Source organism: Rhinolophus sinicus, chromosome 1, assembly GCF_057876585.1.
Source record: "Rhinolophus sinicus isolate RSI-liver-muscle chromosome 1, RSI-T2T, whole genome shotgun sequence".
In the NCBI taxonomy this organism is placed as follows: domain Eukaryota; kingdom Metazoa; phylum Chordata; class Mammalia; order Chiroptera; family Rhinolophidae; genus Rhinolophus; species Rhinolophus sinicus.
The window spans coordinates 4598999-4622261 of record NC_142501.1 but is presented as its reverse complement, the minus strand read 5'-3'; the positions used below and the strand labels follow the sequence as shown (position 1 = coordinate 4622261).

The following is a 23263-nucleotide window of genomic DNA, read 5'->3' as shown; positions in this document are numbered from 1 at the left end:
CGAACCGTGTACACGCGTGGGGAGGTCCTGACCGAACCGTGTACACGCGTGGGGAGGTCCTGACCGAACCATGTACACACGTGGGGAGGTCCTGACCGAACCGTGTACACGTGTGGGGAGGTCCTGACTGAACCGTATACACGTGTGTGTGGGGAGGTCCTGACTGAACCGTGTACACGCATGGGGAGGTCCTGACTGAACCATGTACATGCATGGGGGGTGCTGACTGAACCATCTACACATGTGGGGGTTGCTGCTCACACTGGACTGTGTCCACGGCCATGGTGCTGTTTTCCACGCAGGGTTTTTGGGGTCTGAGGATCCATCTTGTTTTCTTGATCTTGGGTGAACTTCTGCTGTGGTCCTGGGAGGGCTCCAAGGGCAGCATCCAGGAGGCCGCCTGAAGGCCTCAGTTCTGCCCACCTGCCCACTCCTGCGTTTTGCAGTCCCTGTGTGGGCACCGTGAGCCCGATTCCTGTGTCTTGTCACCTGTTTAATGAGGACCTGCTCTGTGCCAGACACCAGCCGGTACTGAATGATGAAGTGTGTGGCAGCGGGGAGACCGGGCCAGGCAGGACGGTGCAGAGAGGTGGGCAGTGTGGGACAGAGGGCTTGAAGCCGCCTGGGGCTCAGGGAGGGACCCTGGGGGGGTGAGAGAAGGGCCAGGGGGCGTGTTAGCCCCAGGAGGGCTGGGGTACCCCAGCCAGCTCTAGTGAGGCCTCAAGCCACCCTGCCACTCTCCCTGGGACTAGTTTGGGCTGGTGTGGGGCCTGCGAGGTCAGCTTGCCAAAGGTTAGCTCCTCTCCGAGGCTCCTGGAGACCCAGCCAGCGTGCGCCCACACCTCTGCTGGGCCAGGACCAGGCTCTGTGCCATGTCAGGGGCACCGTGGGACAAGTGGCTGCCTGCTCACCTCTGCTGGACATCCTGAAAGGCCTGTCTCCCTCACTGAGACAGTCCCCTGTCTCCCCCAGTCCAGGGGGATGGTCTGAGGAAGCGTGGAGAGCTGAGTGGGGGCTGTGCTGGGCTGGGGACTGTCGTCTCCGAGCGGCACTTACCGGGAACAAGGCTCACGGGCGACGTGGGACCAGCCTGCTGCGGTCCTTCTGGCCGGTCTCCCTGTCCCACCACTGGGTGCCCATCCCAGGTCCTTGCCGGGCCACCGCGTGCCTCTCCTGCTCTCTGGGTTGAGTATATGCGCCTGCTAGGACTGGTGTGACAGGCACAGCAGCTGTCGATGATGCCGGCCTGGCCTGCAGGCACATTTCCCTCTCTGGGTGTAATGCCCCGGGGTCACTGGAATCGCAGGAGGGGTCACATCTGCCCTGGGAGGCTGCCTGGGCAGTGTCTGCACAGAGAGGGTGTCCGTGCTGTGCCACTGGGGTGAGCCTGGTCTGTTAGAGGAAGGCCAGTGTGGCCTCAGGCCTCCCGCCCACAGCTGAGGGGACAGAAAGCAAAGGGCCCCGCAGCTCAGAGGGCACTTGGCATGGCAGGGACAGGCAGATGCGTGACCCCTTGGCCTCCGGCTGGGCAGTTTAGCATTTAAAACTCTGAAGCAACTTGAGTAGTTAAAAGAACGTGCCAAACCTTCAATATCGCAAAACCCAGAGTCATGAAAGAGCCAGACTGACTGACTGCCCATGGGGCTGACTGTTGTCCCGAGGCCCTGCTGAGAAGTCAGCGGGGAGCCTGGGTCCGCTCACACGGCTGAGTCCTGGCAGTGGGACAGTGAGGTCCACGGGTGTGGGGCGGGGTGGGGGAAGGGGAGCCCCGCAGCCCCGAGTGACACTGCCCCACCAGCTCCGCCAGGTTGAGGGTGTGCTGTGTGCTGCTTCGAGACCCTTCTGGGCATGTCCTTGGCTCCTGTGCTGGCTGCAGCGCCCAGGTTTGGTGTGCAGGGGCTGGTTTCGATCCCATCCAGAGAGGAAGGTGGGCGGCACAGGAGGGTCTGTGGCCCATGCTGCCTGCTGGAGCGCGGGGAGCGGAGTGGTGGCATGCCACCAGGCCTCGCCCGCCCTTCGAATTGGGTGAGTGTGTAGCAGGCATGCTGAGCACATCAGGTTCAGGAAGAAAAGCGGTATTTTGTTCAACAGCCGTTGCTTAAGAGTGCAAGCCGAGCATGTCCGAGGCAGTCCAGAGTGAACGTGAGGGATCAGCACCTGAGGGGGCGGGGTGGAGAAAGGGTAGTGGGGACCGGAAGTGGACTTGGAAGGCGTGCAAGGCACTGGTGGTCACCCTGTCCCTTAGAGCCCAGCCCTCCTCAGCTGCAGCGGGACTTAGCGGCGGCCCAGCACACTGGTGGGGAGGAAGTGAGTCAAGTGCCAGAAAGCCGGGGCATGAGTGTGGGTGGAGCTGTGGGCAGGATGGGAGTGAGGGCTGAGTTGGCGGGGAGGTGGGGGTGGGGGCAGCCTGCTCCTGCTGCCCCTGCCCTGGCAGCCTGTGTCCAGGAGTCACCGCCTGCCAGCAGGGCCTGGCAGCAAGGGGGTCAGTGCTGGTCTGGGGGCGCACAGGTGATCTGACGAGGGCAGGGTTGGGGGGCTGCCAGGGCTGTTCTACCTGAGATGCCCAAGTGTTGAGCCTGGTGTTGTAACCCGGACATCTAGAATTGTGGCTCTCAGTGTGGACGGGCCGTGGAGATCAGGCCAGCGACCTCCGTCTGCTGCCCAAACAGGGTGCCCAGTGGGGAGGGAGGGAGCAAGTACAGGAGTCCTGCGCCTGCCCAGCAGCAACACCGCCACGTGACAGACAGGCGAGGAGCTGCTAGAACGAGGGCCCTGTGAAGGCAGGCACACCTGGAAGGGAGGGGCAGGCCATCTGCTCCCCCCCGCCCTCATGGGAGGCAGGCCTGACCGTTCTCAGAGGGCCCAGGATTCACGCTGATGCCTGCGGGGTGGGCCAGGCAGTGTGGAGCCACAAAAAGGGGAGATACCGGCAGCAGTGAATCTCTAAGCTTTGAAAAGTCCCCACCTGATGTGTCACACTCACGCACTCACCTGCTGCATTTGGGGAATTGACCATCTTAAGATGAGCCCTTGATGTTGGGGTGGAGGGAGGGAAGGGGAGCCCTGAATGTTGGGGGCCCCCACCTCATGTGGTCCAAGGGTGGGGGGCTGGGCTGATTGGGAGGCATGGGAGGGCTGCCCCAGGACGCCCCAGAGAGAGACTGAGCCGGAGGTTACCGGCTCTCAACACCTGCTGGGTGCCAGGGGATGTATGTGGGTGGCTGCCATCCCCACAGCCACCCCAGAAGGGGCCGCATCGTCCTCACTTTGCAGATGAGTAAGTGGTGGTCAGAGAGGTTCTGCTAAGTGGCTGAAGTGACTCGGCTGCAGGGCCCATGCCCTTGTCCCTGTCCCAGCTGCCCACTCCTTTTGGAACCTTAAGTCCTCTCTCCTGGCCACTCCTCGGGTTTCTGGGTGCCCCCCGTGTGTGCCTGAGGGCCCCCACTCTGCATGGATGACAGGCCTCTCCCCAGCCTCTCAGAGAGGCCGTCCTGTACACAGCCGTTCTGCGTCAGCCCTCCACGCCCTCCCTACCACCTGGCACAGGATGTGTGGGGACGGTCTCCCCACTAGACTGAGCTCCCTGTGAGGCTGGGAGATTCCAGAGGCCGCCGTCACGCCCCTGTTGTTGGCCTGGGTGGCTGAGCCACTGGCTGTTGGCAAGGCCTATACCGCCCTTGGTGGCCTGGACAGGTCTGGGACCCCTGGTTCCTCCCCAAGGCAGATGGACCGAGCCAGGAGCCTGGCCCATGCAGCTCTGGGATGCACACAGACTCTCCCTGAGTCCTCACAGGCCTGTCCCATGCCTTCCTCCCCCCCCCCCCCAGCTGTGTCTGTGTCCCCTGGAAACTGTGGGACACTGTCTTCTGGCAGAGAGCTGAGAAAGTGCCAGGGGTGGCGGGGGTGGGGGAACTCCTTAACCCCCGGTTGGGGTTGCCACATCACACACCCAGAGATGGTTGTGGTTGCTTGTGACTGGCCTGGCTTGGGCCTCTTGGCTGGGGGAAGGGGTGGGAGAGAAAGCCAGGGCTCAGGACCAAGTGCGTGCTGGCCACACCAGGGAGAGCCCGTGCCCTGGGTCTGGGCGGGATAGCGGGTTGGAGAGGATGGGAGGGAGCGCCCACGGCGACTGTGGTTTTTAGTGTGGAAAACAGCTAGAGGAGGCAGGGGCCCTGGAAGGGAGCCAGGTGCTCAGAGCTGAGTGCCCAGAGGCAGGCAGCTGCTTGGGGGTGGGGAGGATGGCTGGTGCTGCCTCATCTCTCAGTGGGGGTCCAGTGCCTGACTGTGAAGTCTCTTTATCTCCCACCCTTTTATCCGGGCTTTGAAAAGTTAACGTTGCAGCTGCATCAGAAGATGGACTGTGATTTGTACCTCCCGCTCACTAATATCCACAGGCTGATGCCGCCAGGGCCGCAGCTGATGTCCCAGGTTACATCCCCAGAAAGGTCTGTGCCCCCCCCCCACTCTGCAGTCAGCCGTGGCCACGGAGGGACAGGAAGGGTCATGTGACATTGACCTTGACACATCGGACATTCCCGTAACTGCAGGCTCCACGAGGGCAGGCAGGGATCGTGTCACTTATTGCCAGGTCCTCAGCTCTGGGCCAGGGGCATGGGGGTGTGTTTGAGGAGAACACGTTGGTGCCTGTCACCGCCCCCACCCCCCACCGTCCACCGTCCACTGTCCACCGGCCCCCCAGGCTGCCCTGCACGTGAGGCCCACCCCAACTGCCCTCACGCAGCTGACTTAGTTCACAGACTAGGCTCCTTTTAAGTGTGTATGTTTTTCATAGCTCACTGCTTAATTGTGGGATTAAAACTAGTTAAGTGCGTTGCTGGCACTGAGTCATAGTGAGAAGGTTCAGCCCCGCGTTTGAGCTGACGTGGTCATTCACATTTGGGACGGGCTGGGTTCTTCCCCAGGGTTTTCACTGTTCAGATCAGATCCGGGAGGAACCACATCCCTCTGCGCCTGCAGGACTCGAGTTCAGAGCAGGATTTCCGTCCCAAGGGTCTGAATTCTGTGGCTTACGTCTGTGGGGGCCAGTTCCTCAATTGGCTTTCGCGAACTCTCAGCCGTACCCCAACCCCAGGCTTCCAGGGCGTGCAGGGATCGCGAGGGGGCCGGGGTGGTCCTGCTGGCCTCCTGCTGTGGCCAGTTCTAATACACGTAGAGGCGGCCCTGCTCGTTGAGTTCTAAAATCTTGGCAATAGAAAGAGCCCATGATGACCTATTTGTAAAGTATTTCAGCATCACTTACATGAATATTGTCCTAAATTCTGTGCAATTAGAAGGTATAAATCCTATTCCGTGATTATTTTTGTGCACCAACATAACCTAAATTAGAACTTTCTCCATATAGGTTTTTAAAAAAACACACGTTTTTAACAAAAACCTAAAAGGAATTGATTTTACCTACACTGTTCTCAAATGTTTGGACCTGAGGTATCTGCCTAAGTCACGTAGGAATCTTGATGACCATTGGGTTTGCAGACCCTTCCTCTTTACCAGTAGCAGAAAGGTAAACATCATGGAAGCGTTTGAAGCGTTCTCATGAATTCTGACTCAGCAGAGGCTGACGGCTTGCTGATTCCCACCTGCCCAGCGCTTTCTCCCCTGAACCTTGGGCTCAGCCAGGGAGCTCGTCAGCAGGTGTACCTGGTTCTTCATGTGAGACACTCAAATGGATGCCACTGGATCAGGAAGCCGGATTTGTTGCTCTTGTCCGTTCAGCATGTGTCCTTCGAGCGCCTCTTAGCTGCTTGGCCGGCTGCACGTGGAGGGCAGAGTGGTGGGGAGGCAGGTGTGGGTCCAGCATTGCCTTAAGTGACCGAGTGTGGGGACAGAGCCCCAGAAAGCTGTTTCCAGGCTCTCGCCCTCACGTACAAAGGTGCTGGCTCAGGTAGTAAATGGCCATCAACTGTGATTGGATGGCCATCAGCTGTGGCTAGTTGGCCGTCAGCTGTAACCAGTGAGCCATTGGCCACTAATATAACTGCTGTGGCTATGCTAGCAGGAAATGGGGGGCTAGCAAGAAGACGGTGGCTGAGCTAGCAAGAGCGGATTGCACTTAGGATGGTGGATTGCAGAGAGGTGGATGCCGCCAGCGAGAATATAGTGATATGATTCCCCTACTTATGGCTCCGTGGGTGTTCCTTTTTGGCCTCACCATGTCCTGCGTTCTTATGTGGGGAGCTGAGACCCCACCGGACGCCCTGCATGACACTGAGTTTCCATGGCAGCATATATAGGGTAGGGGTTTACTTTTAAGAAGGAGAGTGTGGACCGAATCCTTTTCTTTCTCTTCATTTTTTGGACCTTACGTGCACAGAATTGGGTAAGCCTGTTCCATGGGTTGTGGCACGCAGCGACCCACTTGTCTAGGTATTTTAATGGTGCTCCACCAAAACACGCGGGGACCTAGCTGATAACCGCCCTCTAAGCAGGTGTTCTCGGCTCCCTGTCTCCTCGTGTGTGCCTTTCTCGCGCCCACACCACACCGCCTTATACTTGCATCATCCGTCCGTCAGGCAGGTCCCTCCTCCCCGCCCATCCCCTTTGCGTGATCGAGTCTTGAAGGGCTGGGAGAAGTGGGCAGGGTGGGTGCGAGGTGCAGAGACAATAGCATTCCAGGCCAGGGCAGGTATGAAAGCAGACAGGTGTGAGGGGGCAGGTGGATCCAGGGGTGGGTGAGGTAAGCAGGGCAGAGGGGAGAGACTACAGGTGGCCGAGGAGCGCTGGGATGAGAAGGCTCCAAGGCCCTGGGCAGAGGTTCCTGTGAGTGGTGAGGGAACTCGGGGGTTAGCCCTAGGGAGGGTAGGTGCTTCCAGAAGTTTCAGATGTGGAAGTGGCCCTGGAGGTGGGGTGCTGGGATGATGTCGGGGCTGGAGATGGAGGCGGGGGCCGTCTTGGTCCTGGGGTGTGAGGAGCAGCACGGGGTCCGGCTGGAGCAGGCTCGGCATCCCAACCTGTGGGGCCTGCAGACCAGGCCCAGGAAAACGTGCCCTTCAGCCCAGAGTCATGGCATCCGCAGGGACCTGGGAAGTGAGGAGCAGGAGCAGAGAGTGTGTACTGAAGCGTCGGCAAGCGTGGACACTGGCCAGAGAGGCCGGGTGACGGCCTGTGGAGAGCCTGCCTCAGGTTTCCAAAACAATCCAAGAGGCAACTTGGGGGAAATTTGCCATCGGGACAGGTTTTTCATGTGGTTGCCTGGAGGGGGGCTTCCTGGGCTGTGACTCTGCCCTTAATGAGGGGTTGCCCCACCCTTGGGGCCCGTGGGGCTGGCTGTGTTTCTGGAAAAGGGTGGTGATGCCCCAACGTCTGGGCCTGGTCGAGGTGCTGGGGTCCCTGCCTGGAGAAGCCTGAGGGAAACCGGGCTCCCGTAGGCAGCTCAGCCCTTAGCCAGGGTCGGCCGGCACAGCTACCCAATGCCTGGCCCTCCCTGTGCCCACTCCAGCCGTCCTGTGGCCGGGGAGCAGCTCTTCTGGCTAACTATCCCCGAATTGTCAAGGGTCCCGCTGTGGGTGCCAGAGGGCCAACATGTAAATTCATAGAGAACCCCAGAGCCCTGGATGCACAGGTGGGTACCACCTGGTCCCACGGACGTGAGGGACGATGGGCGGCTTGTCCACAGCCAGCCGCCCACCCAGGCCCTCTGCATCCTGGCCTTAAGTCCGGCTCTGTACTCTTCCTCCGTCCGCTGCTTCTCGGCTCGCCACCCGGGGAGGAGCGGGAGCCGGCTCAGGGCCTCGCGGCAGTGGTAACTGGGCCTGCCGTCCTGGTGAGGGGGGCCGGCCACCCCCGCTCTCCTTGCTGAGTGTGCTGACCCCGCCGGCACCAGGCTGTCACCCAAAGCTACTGTGTGGACGTGTTGGAATCATTTGAGTGCAGGCACCTCTCTATGATTGCCGCCTAAACTGGCTGGGAGGACGCGGCGTGTGGGGCCCAGCTCCCATGAACAGACACCCAGTCTTGGCGTCTTACCTGGTTAAACCATGTTGACGAGGCCAGAGCTGTCAGTTCCACAGGTGTGAGTGCGGTCCGATGGCGGAGGTCAGGGCACTGTTTCCTGCATGGTCACAGGTCACACAGCACCTGTGTGATACTTGAGGGCGTGTTCCCATCTCCCGTGTGGGTGGAACGGGGGTGCGTGGAGGTGTTGTGTGCTTGGCAGGGGCTTCGATGATCTTCTCAGGTGAAGCAATGAACACAGTTTTGTTTCCTTTGGAATTTGGAGATGAGGCCCCAAAGGCAGCAGTCTTGTCATTGTGGGCCTTTTCCACTGTCACTGCGGCCTCGTGTTGCAGGATTGACTCAGCTGCCCGCTCCAGGTAGGATAGGAAGCCGCCCTTCTCAGTTGCCAACCTGTTCGTCTGGTTAAGCCAGGTCCCCACGCCTGAGTCCTGTCCTCCCCTGGGAGGCCGCTGCCAGACCTTGGATCCCGGGGCCAGGACGTGGGTTTCCGGCAGTATCACAGAGCTCGGTGTGGGGGTGGGAGCAGGGCAGCCCTGCGGCCGGGTAGGTGCTGGCCGCGCAGGCCAGTGGCCGCTCAGCTCTGTGGTGATCCTAGCAGAGGGCTGAGCAGAGCGCGGCCCCTGTACTGTTTGTTTCAGGTCCCTGTGGGTTTCCTCAGGAGAAGAGGATGTGCGGCCCCCCAGGGTGTGAGAGCCGATGGTGTGGAGACCTGGCATCTCAGCTCTAGAGGGTCTTCACGGAGTGATGTCTCTCCCACGTTTCAGGTGATATGCTGGCAGGGTTTCCATTAGGACAAAACAAGTGCCACTTTGTTTGCAGGTTGCTACTCTGGGGCCAAGGGTATATGAAGCGTCGGTTTCTGTCCATTGTCTGCTTGCACATTTGCCTTCGTGTGCAGTGGAAGGCGGCGTGTTCTGACTGTTTGGGTTTTTAGTCCATTAAGAGTTTGGCAGTGGCGGCCTGTTTTGGTCAAACTTTGATGAAAACTAGTGAGATGTTGGGTCTCCTGCTCCGGTGAGTGGGGTCCTGGAACATGGCTGCTGGAGGGAGGGGTCAGCCCCTCGTTTTGGTTCCTGAGGGTTCTAATGACGGAAGGTGTAGAACACTGTCCGTGCTTTGACGGGACCCTCTAAGTGGCTCCCTCCCGTACTTCTTAAGACAAGGAATGCCCGTTGTTGGTTTGATGGCTGTGATTTGCTGATGGTGGATTCTGGCTCCTGGGGTCGGGGGGTCCAGGTTGTTGCGTTCTGGTCAGTGAACTGTGGAGGGTGGTGTGGAGGCAGGAGCCTGTTCAGAAGGCCCCAACCTCCACTGTACGGTGGTGACCCTGTGGTCAGGCTGAGAAGGTGGAATAGGCGGGGCTGGCAGCACCTCTGAGGGGCAGGTGTACCTGACAGCCGGAAACAAGAGCAGCTGCTGAAAGCCTGGTCTTCTGCCCGAACCGCTAAGGGCTGAGGCCAGAGCTGGCCTCGTCGGGACACGCGACCTTATCAGCTGTGCCAGCCCTTCCAGGCTGCAACAGAAAGAAGAGCCGGGGCCGGAGATGTGGGCATAGGGAGGTGTGTTCCAGGAATGGTTACTGCCACCACAGGTTCGGCTTCACTTGGAGGCCCGGTGGGGAGGGCCAGGGTGTGAGCTCGGCCTGGGCCCAGAGTGCTTTGCAGCCCCTGGGGGAGGTGGTGTCGCGCATGATGGGGGTCTCAGGGAACTGTCTGTCACAGGCAGTGTGGGGGTGCAGCAGACGGAGATGTGGGGTCAGGTCAGGACATCACGAGACTTGGAGGATCCCTAGCACCCAGAAAGTAGATTCTGGGAACCTGGGTCAGCACGTGGGGGCGGGGGCTAGGTGGTTCTGCTGTGAGGCTGCCTGGGGTACCGGTGGCCCGCCTGCAGGTGTGAGCACATGCGTCAGTGCGTAGTATGGACCTTGAGCCATTTTTTCCATAGTTGTGCTTGTGGATGCAAATTTTTAAAGAGTTAGTACCGCCTAGTGCTGCAACCTGCACTTAACGTGTGTGCTGCAATGAGAGTCTCAGCACTCTGGGGAAGCTGGAGGGGAAGACGTTTCCACGCCAGCCTCAGCGCCACTCCAGCGACGGCTCTGGTACACTTGTTCCAGAAAATATGCATGTAGCCTTTTAATTACCTGTGCAGGAAAGTGACCTCTGTAGGCTTCCCCAAGGGGACCTCCTCTAGAGAGTCATTTAGGAGAATCCCAGGTGCGTCTTGCTACCCACAGTGTTTTCTCCCAGTGGAATTGCTAACAGAGTGGGTGATGGGGAGACTGGCCTTGCCTGGCCCCGGGAAACCTTGCTGTTTACAAACGGTTTGTTGAAGGGTCCTGCCGAAGATTCCTTTAGTTGTAAAATTATTCTTCCCAAAGTATCTGTTGTGGAAATGGGCAGTTTCTCGATCTCATAAGGCTGGCAGTGCTCATGCTCTCCTGAGAATGCCACCAGCTTGTCACCAATTCCCACAGGTGTCACCCGGGCACTGCGACCGTCCCGTCCCGTCCCCCCCCCCCCCCCCGCGCCCTGTTCTTCTACAGTTGAGGATGTAGGCCACTGTCTAGGGTCTCCCCAAAGCATAAGATGGCCCTGTACATCCAGCATGGAGGGGTCCACCACAGGCTTGCTGAAGCAGAGGGGCCTTTTCGGGCTCAGGTCCTGGGCGTGGGGGTGTAGAGCTGCCAGCACAGGTGCTCAGGCCAGTGTCTCTGGGTCTGTTTTCCGATTATTTCCTTCCCTGTTATCTTGTCTTCTCTGTGTTCAATTCATTCTCAGACAGGCTGTCTCCCAAGATGGCAGCACCTGTTGGCTCGAGGCTCATGTGGTCCCTTTACCAAAAAGTTGTAGATTTGCCTGCTCAGTTCAGTCAGCTGGGCCGCACCCTTTGAGGCAGGGAATGTGATGGACAGCCCCTCACAGTGGGCCGGTGTGTGACAGAACCATAGCCCTCATGCACAGAGAGGCAGGGTGGGCTTGGAGAAGGCAGTGGTGCAGGGTGACGTGTGTATCCATGTGCACACAGTGTGTGAGCCCAGGTACGCTAGTGCTGGGGCGTTCGTGGATGGAGAGATTCCTGTTGATGTGGGAGTCTGGGAGGGCTTCCTGGAGGAGGAGACTTCTGTGACCCTTGAGAGGTGCATGAACTCCAAAGACAGGGAGGGTGGAGGGGGAGGGCATTTGTAATCTGATGGGGTGGGGAAGTGGTAGTGTGCTTGGGAGGTGCGTGGGACTGCAAGAGGAGGAAGCATGGACTTTCGAGGTTCCTCCTCTGGCCTGAATCCCAAGGGGTGTGGTAGAAGTGGAGAGGGAGAGAGTGTGGAGGTTTGGTGTGGTGCAGGCATGAGGCTTGCGGAGTGAGGACAGTGCATGGGGGAAGGCGGTGGGTGGGGGAGGGCGGGTTGCATGTTTGTACAGAGGGCCTGGGCTGTCACCCAGGCACACAGGGTGCCAGGTGCCGGGTGAGTGGGTCAGTGGATGAAGGTTCCTACTGCCCAGCCTGTGGCAGGCCCGAGGCAACTCTGCCCCCATCTGGCATCTCAGGTTATGTTGGTGGACACAGGCCCTGAGGCCTGGGCTGGGGTAGGCGGAGCCGTGGCCGGTCTCAGGCCGTCCCTGCAGCCCCTCCCCGGAATCAGTAGAGTGGGCTGTGGTTCTCAGACTCCCTGGCCTGCGAACCCCTTTACAGTCGTGAGTTAGTGAGCACTCTTTATTAGAAATTAAAACTAAGAAGTTTATTTACTAATGTACAAAAACTGCCAACTAGAAATCCATTATTTGTTTACATAAATAACATTTTTATTTTTTAAAAATCCCTATTTACTCCCCCAAACAAGAGAAAAATCAATGATGGCCTCGCTTGTCTTGGTTTCTCCAAAATATGTATGTATATTTTTAAAGGGGAATCACATTAGAGTTACAGATTATTTTAGAGAGGGTTACGCACATCCTCCCGCCACCCCATTTAGTGTATAAATATGGTAAAATATACATAAAATAATATGTATAAATATACATATAAATGTGTTACAAAATACATACGATGAAACACTTAACATTTTAACCATTTTTAGGTATATACGGTTCTGTAGCATTAAGTACATTCACAGGTTGTGCAACCGTCACCACCACGCATCTCTAGAACTTTCTCATCTTCCTGAACTGAAACTCTGTCCCCCTGAGAGAACTCCCATCCCCCACCCGCCCCGGCACCCACCGTGCTACCTTCTGTGTCTGTGAATTGGATTTCTCCAGGGACCTCATATAAGTGGGATCACACGGTGATTCCTCTTGTGACTGGCTTGTTTCCCTTAGCGCGATGGCCTCCAGGTTCATCCGTGTTGTAGCGCGTGTAGAATTTGCTTCCTTTTTAAGGCTGAGTGATATTCCACTGCATGTAGAGACCACGCTGTGTTCATCCATCATCTGTCGATAGGTGGACCTGGGTTGCTTCCACCTCTTGGCTGTTGTAAGGAACAGGTATATACAAATCTGCCTGAGGCCCTGTTTTCAGTGCTTTTGGATGTATATGCAGAAGTGGGCTTGCTGGATGCTGCGGTACCCCGTGTTTAATTCTTTGAGGCACTGCCATGCTGTTCTCCACAGCCCCCGTGGAATGGTTTACACTCCCTGGTTGTGGGTGCTGGAAAGCAGGCCTGCGTGTTTGCTTCAGAATATGGTGTATCCAAGCTCTGCTGACCAAGTCGGAGCTCCGTGAGCCCGGCTCCCCTGTGAGCCCGGCTCCCCTGGGCCCCCAGGCAGGCCCGTGAGCCGGTCCCGTGGGCAGGCCCGAGCCACTTGGCCCTGCAGCGCCCTGGACCCCATATGCCACTTGGTAATGGCTGTGACTACCCTCTCTAGCCTCAGTTTCCTCCTCTTTCCAAAGGGGGGAGACACCGTGATAACAGTGCTCCCATTTACTAAGTTCTTAGCAAAAGCCAGCCCCAGCGGTGAGGTGTGCAGGAGCCAGGAATCCGGCCCCCCGTGGGCTGGGACGTAAGGACTGCACACAGTGAGGCGTGAAAGCGGTCGTCGTGTGCTTGTTCTCAGGGAGCGTGCCTGTCAGTGAAATGACTGCGGGTGGGGCCGAGTTGTCCTGGGCTGCTCCTTGCCCTCGCTCCCCCCTCATTGTGTCAGCACATCCTGCGTGGGTTGCCACCTGCCCAGCCAGGTCCAGGCCGCCCCCTCTCCCCTGCCCTGGCGGCCGACACCCCACGCTGTGACCCGGAAGGGACCTGAGCACCTCACGGCCCCCTCTGTTTGCTCGTCTCCACCGTTCCTTCTGGCTTGTTCTGCGAAAGGACTCCCCTGCCTCCCTTTTTCCCAGACTGTCTTCCTCTACAGGCTCCTTGGTCCTGTCAGCCTGCAGTGCAGCCGTCACCTCCTGCAGTGGCCTTCCCTGGCCCGTGGCTGTCTGTCCGTCCCCACTCACCCGGGTGCATCCTCCTTCTTCTTTGGAAGGTCAGGGCAGCACGTCCTGCATCCCAGCAGGAGACCATCTGGAACATCGTAGGTGCTCATTAAACACTTCTTGAAGAGCTCATTGTCACCTAGTGCTCCCGTGTGTAAGACTTTCACAGTTCCTGTGCTATATTCTGTCACTTAATCCCTGCTGGACCCGAGCACCCAGTGACTGGGACGTGCCGTAGGGGCCACTCAGATGCAGCTTGTCCCCTTTTGCCTGCAGAGCCCACTGTGCTGTGGGCCCAGCCAGGAGACTCTTGTGTAAGACTCACCTGTCACCACACTGGAGCCTGGCAGTTACCTGGGCGGCAGGTGCAAAGAGGACTTTGAGGCTTTGGGGTTGTGTTTTTTTTTTTTTTTAATGTGCTTTATTTTATTGGACATGAGTTTTGCACAGAGGCTTATATCAAGAGCTGGGCCCCTCTGCTACCAGGCCTGCCCTGGGATGTGTTCTTCTCTTGACCAGCTAGCTGAGCAGGAAATGTGGGTTGCACCTTCTTCTTGCCGTGTGTTGTTCTAAAGTGGCAAGGCTTTGGTGGCATGCGTGCTTGACAGCCCACGCCGGGCCTGGAAATGTCTGGGGCTGGGTCTGCGGCGAGAGGCGTGGCAGAGCCCCTGGCCTCAGCTGGACCACATTGAAACACAGGTGCTGGGCGGACAGGTGTTCTGGGAGTACGCAAAGGCTCTTCTCGCCTGAGGGGCTGTGTGAGGCGGTGGGTGTGGGGCGGTGCTGGAGTTCTCCACACTGGCTTGTCCTTGACAGGGAGTTCTTTACAGTAACCTCGGTCACTCGTCACGCCCTGGGCCTGGGGGACGGAAGTGGGGCTGAACTGAAGGATGGATGGGGTGCTCCAGGAGCAGGTGGGCTCGGCGCTGGCTCTTGCTTTCAGGAGGTCTTTTTCCCTGTGCTGTTGGTTTGTCACTGGACAGCACGAGCCCTGCCCTGAACCTGAGGGGCGGCCCTGTTCCAATGGGGGGTGGGCAGTACCTTCCACCAGTGGCTCTTCAGAGCTGGCTCTCCTTCCAGCAGCCACTCTGCCTCAGGTGGGATACGAGGGATGGGGGAGAAGCACCTCATACACGCCCAGGTGGACAAAGACATGTGGGGCTCCCTCACCGAGGTCCTCTGGCCAGGGAACCTGGAGAGTGCCCAGGCTGCCCTGGCCTCACCATGGACCCTCACTCCTTTCCTTAAGAAGGCCGGATGGTGGTGAGGCCCCAGCATGAGTGTGCGATGCTCACGCCACTGGGAGTGTGCGCCGAGTGCTTAGTGAGGGCCGGGTTCCTGCTGGCCTGCCCAGTTCCCGTCACTAGGCCAGTAAGTCCTGGGACCTATTTGCGAGTCTTGTTCTGTTAGGCATGAATTGCCCGCCTTAAGACGAGGGCCAGTAAACGTGGCCCAATCCAGCCCTTGGCTGCCTGTTTTGTAAATCATGTTTAATTGATCCATAGCCACCCCGCATTTCATGACTACAGCAGAGCTGAGAAGATAGGACAGGCTGTGTGGCCACCAGGCCCAAAACCTTTAGGACCGGGCCTGTCATGCGGGGCTTCCTGTGGGGTCTCTGCTCCCGCTCCCCACATAACGCAGGATGTGGCTAGGCCACAAAGGAACACCCACGGAGCCATAGGTAGGGGAGTCACACCACTATAGTCTCACTGGAGGCTGGATTCACACGACGTGTGACCTGCTGTCCGCTTTTCTGCCAACTGACCGACACTCCTCAACTCACCAACCAGCACAGCCATGGCAGTTATATCAGTGGCCAATTGGCTAACCGTCTACAGCTGACGGCCAACTAGTCACAGCTGATGGCCATCTACTACCCGAGCCAACACCTTTCCACAGAGAGCCTGGAAACTGCTCTCTGGGGCTCTGTCCCCACAGGGCCCTTTACAGATTTGCCGAGCACCATGGAGGCTGGCCCTGTGCCTTCCGTCTCCTGCAGCATTTTACGGAGATTCTTCGGAGAACAACCTGTTTTTAGACAGCTGCCAGTGGCGCCCCTTTCTGCTTTTAGGAGCTTAGGCCGGGGCCATGGTAGGAAGTCCTGAGGAATGCTGGGGACTGGAAGGTGCTTCCTACCAGCTGTCTCATTGGCTGGGGCTTCCCAAGGCCTGGGCGCTAAGAGTGATGGAGACCATTGAAGAAGCTGCTCCCCCTAGAAATGAATTCCTGTTCTTAGCTTATTTGCTTGTCCAACACAGAGGTTTTATCTCCCTGTTCCTAAACTGTAGGAATTCCTGCTAGCTTTGTTTTGTTTAAATAAACACCTGTGTGGCTACTTGCCAGGCCACTCAGTCTCCTAGGCAGAGGGGCCTGTGAGCTGTCATACAGTGTGATGGATGCATCAATAGAGGCCTGTGCCGGGGAGGGTGGGGTAGCTGGGCTCTCTAGGGTTGGCGCAAACATGGGCTCAGGAGTCCAGTGAGTGAGGTTGGTTTATGTTCCTCGTGTGTCACTTCTCCCTTACTCTGCCTTCCCTAGCCTCAGTTTCTTCATCTGCAGTTGGTTTCACAATAGTTCCTTTCTCTCAGTGTTGTGACCAGGACATAATGACACCTGTGGTTGGGGAGGTGAGCAACTGTGGGAACGTCATTCTTGCCTTAGATTCAGGGCTCCATGTAGGCTTTGGGGCATAGGGGAGGCCTGGGGCACAGTGAAAACACACGTCTCTTCCTGTCTGGCCCTTGGACTTTGGGTTTGGGACCCTCCCTGTTTGGAGCTGGTAATGACTGGGATTCTCAGGGTGTCCTGGAACCTCTTACCCTCGCTTCCTTCATCCATCAAACAGCACCCCAAACGTGAAGCAGCGATAATGCACGCAGAGATGGCTACTGAGGGTGGTAGCAATTTTTGTTAAATGCTGTTTTCACCGTTGTTTCTCCTACTTGCTGAGCAGTGGCTGAGTCCTCTCAGCACAATTTTATGGACTATTCCAACAGCACTTTGGGTGGGGACTACTGTTAACATCCTTTTATAAACGAACAAGCTGGGGCCACAGAGAAAGGTTGTGTGACACACCCAAGGTCATGCCGCCCTCAGGTCTGGCTTCGGGCTGCAGCTAACCCCTGCAGTCAAGGTCTCCTGAGGGTTAGGACAGAGCTCAGCACGGAGTGAGGGCCTGATGTTACCATGCCCTGCTGCGCATGTGTTCGGAGGGGCAGGAGGGGGTGTACCGGGGCTGGCGCAGCCTGGCTTGCAGGTGCCATGGTTCAAGTTTCAGGAATTTTGTGAGCTGGTCGTCAATACAAGTGAAAGTGTGCACACTTACAATTAGATACATGATATTGAAAACAAAGGTGTTAAGTACTCGAAATTCCTCGTTTCTGGGTTATTTCACTATGTTTTCCTACTATGTTTGATCTTCACGGAGTTTGCATCTCTGGCGTGCGGGTGATGGACATTCTGTGAGAACCACGAGCATTTCTTCCAATGAGGTGTGGACAGCACTTTGGTGCCTTGAAAATGGCCACGGGGGTGTTTACACTACAGAAACAGGCAAGTGTGACCAACCAGGACTTCACTTGTTTTGTTGGTGGCCTAGACTTAGGAAAGTGACAGAAAATGCTAATACTGTGTGTTTCCGAAAATAAGACCTAGCCAGACCATCAGCTCTAATGTGTCTTTTGGAGCAAAAATTAACGTAAGACCCTTTTTTATATTAAGACCCAGTATTATATTGTATTATGTTATGTTGTATTATACCCAATATAAGACTGGGTATTATTATCATATTAGACCGGGTCTTCTATTAAGTTTTGCTCCAAACGACGCATTAGCACTGATGTCCGGCTCGGTCTTATTTTCGGGGAAACACGGTAGCAGATGAAGTTAAAAGTGTGTGACGTCTGTAGTCACTCACTCTGAATAGCACAGAAAAATTGAGGAAATACTCTTCCATTAGCAAACTGTTACTTCATCTGTCATCTACTTCAGCAAGGAAATTGGTCACGTCCTACACTCACAAGTAAGGTTCTGATTGGTGCCTTCGTGGCCACCTTTGCTGTGTCTTGTTAATATAAACAAAACAGCAGCTGACACTCGTGTCGGAACCATACTGTTCATCAGTGGCAGTCACGGTTGACCGGAGAGCAGTGTCCAGCAGCAGCTAGCGAAGGCGTCCTGTGAGCGTCCGTTGGCTCCATGGACGTGACGTTAAGAGTGGTGTGTGTTTTCTTCATCATTTATGTTGTGCTGTACATGTTATATCGGTGTAGGTTTATTACAAACCTCTGCACATAGATTCCTGGGGGTCTAGTCCCCGGACGGTCATGACCTCTCTAGGCCATGGGCATGATCCTGGTTCCCAGAGGAGGGGGTGCAGCTCGAACACGACCCTCCCAGCTGTCCCTGGTCTGCTCTCCTGGTCCTCCTTGGCTCTCGGTGGGGTCCCGGTGCTGGTGTTGGCTCTGCTCCAGGGTTTGCCCTCCGTGTGCCCTGCCCCTCGAGGTGGCTTTCCCATTATAGTGCAGAGAAAGTCAGCTCTTCGCAGAAGGGCATTTTCCTCTGACCTTTGTGAGACTGAAAGCCCCCGACGATGCTTCTCCAAGGGGAGCCATGCAGGCCTTCTCCTGGAAAAACACCCAGGTTGTTGAAGCCTTGGATTTAAATTTTCCGTAGTGTTCACAGATTTAGGGACCATAGGCTTCGGCAAGGCTTGAGGACAGAGTCCCGGACGGCCCTTTTCTCTGAGGTCTCTGCCGCAGGAAAGCTTTCCGCAGGGATGGACTCAGCCCAGTCAGCGCCGCCTGCCTTTGCGCGTGGTTCCTTCATTCGCCCAGTGAGGGTTTGTGATGCCCAGTGCGAGCCAGCTAGTGTCTGCAGCCAGACCCTGGGCATCACCCAGAGGGCTGTGCCTCCGCCCTCAGGGGCGTGTGTATCCTAACGGGGGGGCTGGGGCACAGATCCGAAACAAGGGGTCAGCTTAGTCGGAAGTCCCAGGACTGCAGACCAACCGGGATGATGGCATTTCAGGAGAAGGGGCCAGGATGGGAGGTGTCCCAGACCTGCAAGTGTCGGGCTCATTAGCAGGCGCAGACGAGGACCCCCGAGGGCTCCGCAGGGCTGCAGCTGCAGGTGCGGAGGCAGGGAAGCCCCGCAGCGGCTGTTTTCTTGGGGCTCTGTGGGGAGCTGTGGCCGCCTGTGCCGGCCAGGCAGGGCGTAGGGTGGGGCCTGCGTCGCAGCTGGGTGGCCGTGCTTGCTGTGGGTGGCTGTGGACTGATCACACGATCTCACGTGATCGAGGTCTCCTTGGAGGGCAATGCCCTGAGCAGCTGGTGGGTACGGATGCCGTCAGGTGCGAGGACGCTGAGACGAGCTCTGACCTGCGCGCGGCAGCAGGTGAGCAGCGCGCTCTAAGGGAGGCGGGTGGGTGTGGGGCTGAGAGTCAGCAGAACCTCCATATTGACGCCAAGAGCATTTGGGGGCCCGCGGACTGTGCCCAGGGTGAGGGAGGTGGCTCCCAGACAGGCCCCGAGTTTGGGGAAACCCATGGGTCATCAGGTGTGCGCCGACATCCTGAGCCTGGTGTGGGGCAGGGGACAGGGTCAGCGGTCAGGCGGGCCTTGTGGGTCTCAGGCATCCAGACCTCCCCTGCAGGGCCCGCCAGGCGCTGTGTGTGCTGGGGTCCCGGGGCACAGCTTGCAGGGACGTGGGCCTTTGGGGTGTGGATTGGGGCTGGACCTTGGTCAATGCCTCCTCCCTGGTCTTCTTGTTCCCTCTGCAAAGTCTTGAAATCCACAGTTGCCATCCCAGACTGCTCAGACCTCGGGGCTTAGGGCCATCTTCCCAGAGGACAGAGCTGGCGGAGGACCATGCGGTCAGCTGGGACCGGCTTGGCGTGGGGTGGAGGGAAGCGCTCAGTTCTCGCTCAACATCTGTGCCACGCGGGAACGTGGTTTAGGAGGACGGCTGCTTCCTGTGGGAGCACAGACACTGTTTATCCCGGGATCAGCAGGAGAGCCACCAGGCCAACAGCCGACGAAGCCAGGCCCCGCTGAGTGCTTGTCCGAACTCGAGACGGCACGCAGCTGGGAGTAGCGTGCGCTGCATGTGGAGGGAGAACAGCTGGGACGTGGCAAATGCAGGGACCAGGAACCACTGTTTTTTTTTAAAACCTTGGGCTGGGAGGGGAAATAAAGTCCTTTGTGGTTTCCACGTCCAGTGTCCCCTAGACACTGCTGCCTTTGTGTGACCAGAAGCCATTGAGCGGGTTTCCAGAGCAGGGTGCTTTGTGTCCGTAGCCAGCTCTGCTGGACCCAGTCCTGCGTGCAGAGAGCCCAGAGCCCAGGAGGTGCTGCCTGGAGCTGGGGAGCCCTGCTGCCCTGGACCCCAGCTTGTTCCTGTCTCGCCTGCTCTCTGGCAGACAGTTACAGCTTCCTTGCAGACTGCCATGCTCCGAGCAGGGGTCTGGAATAGCCACGGCCAGGGAGCGTTTCTCCCTCCTGGAGGTACAGGGAGGGTACCGCTCCGAGGGCTGCGGGGACTGCTCTGAGTGGCAGCTGTGCCTTGAGGGGTGGGTGTGCAGGGAGCTGTCCACGGTGGGCCGATGGGTGCATAGTAGGGCCGGTTCTAGGTGGGGACATGTGAGGAGGTGCTTCCTCCCATGGGCCTTGGGGAGACAGGTATGTGTGCAGGGTGGGTGGCTGGTTGGATAAAGGGAGGCTTAGATGGGGGCTGGGGCAGGGGGACACATGGCCGCAGCACCCAGAATGGGGGTGCAGGTAAGGTTTGTTGAGATGGATTCACGGGACATTGGCCTTGTGGGGAAAGCTTTTCTTTGGGTCACAACTGGTGTCTGAGATCCAGCCCTCCACTCTGTCTCTGTGGACAACCATCCATGTGGGTCCTCCGTCTTCATCTGAAAGTTGGGGGTGTACTGGGTTGAATGGTGTCCCCCAAGTTCATGTCCACCAGAACCTGTGACTATGACCCTACTTAGAAATGGGCTTTGCAGACGTAATTGAGATGAGGTCGTCTGGGGAGGGACCACGCCTCAGCCCAATGCAGGGGTGCAACATGGAGGGCTTGGCTGGCAGCTGGTGCCATCCCAGGGGGATGGTGGGGGTGCTGTGGCATCTGGTCCTGATCTGACAGTAGCGTGCACCGTCCATGCATTTGAGGAGCCCAAGGAGTCTGGGGGTGGGGAGCAGGGTGTTGGGGATGGGAGCGAACCCTCTGGGGATCCCTCAGTTGGGAGGGCTGCGTGTTTGGACCCCTCTGTGTGGGCTGATGTGAGTAGCAGCAGAGGAGCCCGGGGTTGGGGTGAGCCGGTGGCTGGGAGGACACGCCCCGTTGGGGAGCCAAGTGTGCGTGGTCCCAATGCGGGCGCTGAGGCTGGGGCATGTGCTGCATTCTGAGGGTGGCAGGGCCAGACACTTGGTGCTTTGTCCCCTTGCCCGTACGGCCACCTCATTTGCTTGCAGGAGCAAGTTCTGAATTGGGAAGGAAGGCGGTGCCAGCCTCAGGGAGTGTGAGAACCCCCTAAGCAGAGGCCTGCAGGGAGCGGAGCTTGGCCGGGTGACAGCAGCACCCGACTGCCTTCCTCAGGGGTGTGTCAGCCAGATGCCTCTGCTCCAAGCTCAGGAACCTCAGCGCCGCCTGTCTGGTGCCAGGTGACAGGAATCTCTCGGTCTTTCTGAAAATGAAAGGAAGTAATGTCTCACATGGCTGCATTTCCTTTATCAGTGTATTTAATTTATTTTATTATTATTATTTGTTTTACTTTAAAAAATAATAGGAAAGCGTTATAGGACATTTGGAGAGAAGTTTTACAAACCACCTCTGAGCCTGCAACCCTAACACACGCTCCTGTGTTACCTTTGGTCTTTTTAGACCCCTGTTTGCGTGACCTCGGGGAAGCCACACTTTATCATTGCCTTTGTCACTCACAGGGACAGCTTGCTGCCTGAGTCCAGCATGATTTTCCAGGGCTCCCTGCCCTACCCCGCATGGGGGTGGGTAATCCGCACGCAGTGCCACTGTGTCGCGTCTCGCTGCGGGAGTGAGACGTTCTCCACCTGTTGGGTTCGATGTATCTCAGCAGGCGGACCTCTGGTTCAGGGGGCAGCTGAGTTCACGGTTCCTGCTGCCTCCGGCCACGTTGGCCAGCATTGGTTTCCTTTTTAGTTGGATGTTTTTGCACGAGTAATCGTAGTGGGTAAATTTCCTCTTGGCGCAAATTCCTCTGCTTAGGGAGTTTGTTCGGTCCCGTAATTTTCACTGATTTCTTCAAGCTGTCTCATAACAAAGATGTTAATCCTCCACATACCAGATTTGCTATGCATATCCCGTTTCATTGCTTTTTTTTGTTTTGTTTTAACAAATGGAAGTTTACTTTTGTCCAGTTGGCCGTTGGACTTTTTTTACTTCATGATTATTTTTTTCTGTCTCTTAAATAGACCGTTACCCTCTCTCCCTAGGGACTTGATAAGCACTAAGTTCTCTTTTTTTTTTTGGTTTGTATTTTTTTTAAGTTTGCGTAACCTTTAGTCTATCTGGAGTTCACAGCTCCTGTACACAGATACTTTTCCAGATGCTGGTCATGTGACCCCCACCCCCACCCCCTGTGCGAGCAGGGACCCAGGCAGCCTGCCCTGCCCTATGGCCCTGCACACCCCTGGGCTCTCTGAGGTTCTAGGGAATGCATTGGGTTTCCTGTGGTTTTGCACCGGGGCCACATTGGGACACCTTGGAGTTTCCTGAGTGCTCTCCGAGAAGTGCCTGTCCCAGGAGCTCCTGCAGCCCTTTCCCTGACGTGCTGCGCGCTTCAGCTGACCTCAGCACACCTACTTGTGAGCCTTACTGGTAGCAAGTATTCTTGCCATGAGCAGTGATGCCAAGGGGAGTGGGTGCCCTTGGTGGGCAGGGCAGGCACATCAGGGCTGCAGACGGCACCCCCGGCCTGTGATTAATGGGCCTTTGGGAGACTCTGTGCCCGCCCAGTCCAAAACAGGAAGCTCTTCTCCTCGCCTTTGTGGTTCTCCATGAAATACCCCAACTGGGCGGTTAGCGCTGGCTTGATGGATTCCATCCTGCTCACCCCACTTCCTGCCGGCTGTGTGTGGAAATAATACCGTTTATTGGGTCTAGACCCAGTGTCAGGCCTCGATGTGTGTCATCTGGAATTCTCAGGGTGCGTCAGTCTTACTGGTGTCATTCCCGTTTCAGAGGTGCAGGCTGAAGCTCAGAAAGGGGGTCGGCAGAACAGGCTTCGAGCCCAGGTGTGCCCAGAGCTCCCCCACTTCTGCTCAAACCCAGGACCTCCTGCAGAAGATGAGGGGCTGGGGTACGTGGGAGGTCCCTGACCTGCAGCCCCTGCCAAGCAGCTGTGACCAGGACTATGGTCGGGCTACGTGGCCCTGCTGTGGCTTCAGACATGCAGAAGGGCCACTGATGCCCTGGCCCCTGGGGTTCGGGGCAGTCACCTGGGCTTTCGTGGCTGGTTAGGGCAGTGGGGCAGGAGCAGGCTCCTCAGGGCACGTCCATCCCTGGGCGTGTACTCGTTTTTACACCTATATGTGCCCTCCATGTGGGCACAGTGCAACCCCCACAGTGTCACCACCACCAGGACAGGCGTGTGCGTGAAGACTTCTCAGAGCAAGGGAGGCCTGGGCCGACCGTGTCCCTGGGAGGGGGCATGAGGCCAGGGCCTCACTGGGTGTAGAGGGGCACCTTGGGCATCTCAAGGCCTAGTGTCCTGATGGTTTCTGGGCACTTGTGGCTGTCCCAGGCAGTGCTTGTGGCCACAGCTTTAACCACAGCTTTGGTCACATTCTCAACGGTGAGGAGAACTGGTGAGATTGGTTGCCCCCCTTCG

General features: G+C 57.4%; 1 protein-coding gene across 2 annotated transcripts in view; it reads left to right on the top strand.

The window, feature by feature from the left end:
- GRAMD4 (GRAM domain containing 4) overlaps positions 1-23263 on the top strand; it is a 76122-nt gene that overhangs the window by 10084 nt on the left and 42775 nt on the right. Inside the window, exon 1 of one of the 2 annotated variants that reach the window (XM_088795806.1) lies at positions 8656-8738. The exons of the other annotated variant lie outside the window; for it this stretch is intronic. Coding sequence (XP_088651932.1) covers positions 8671-8738 — 68 coding nt within the window. The 5' untranslated portion in view covers positions 8656-8670. Of the gene's footprint in view, positions 1-8655; positions 8739-23263 lie in introns of those variants that run through there. 2 annotated transcript variants of the gene reach the window in all.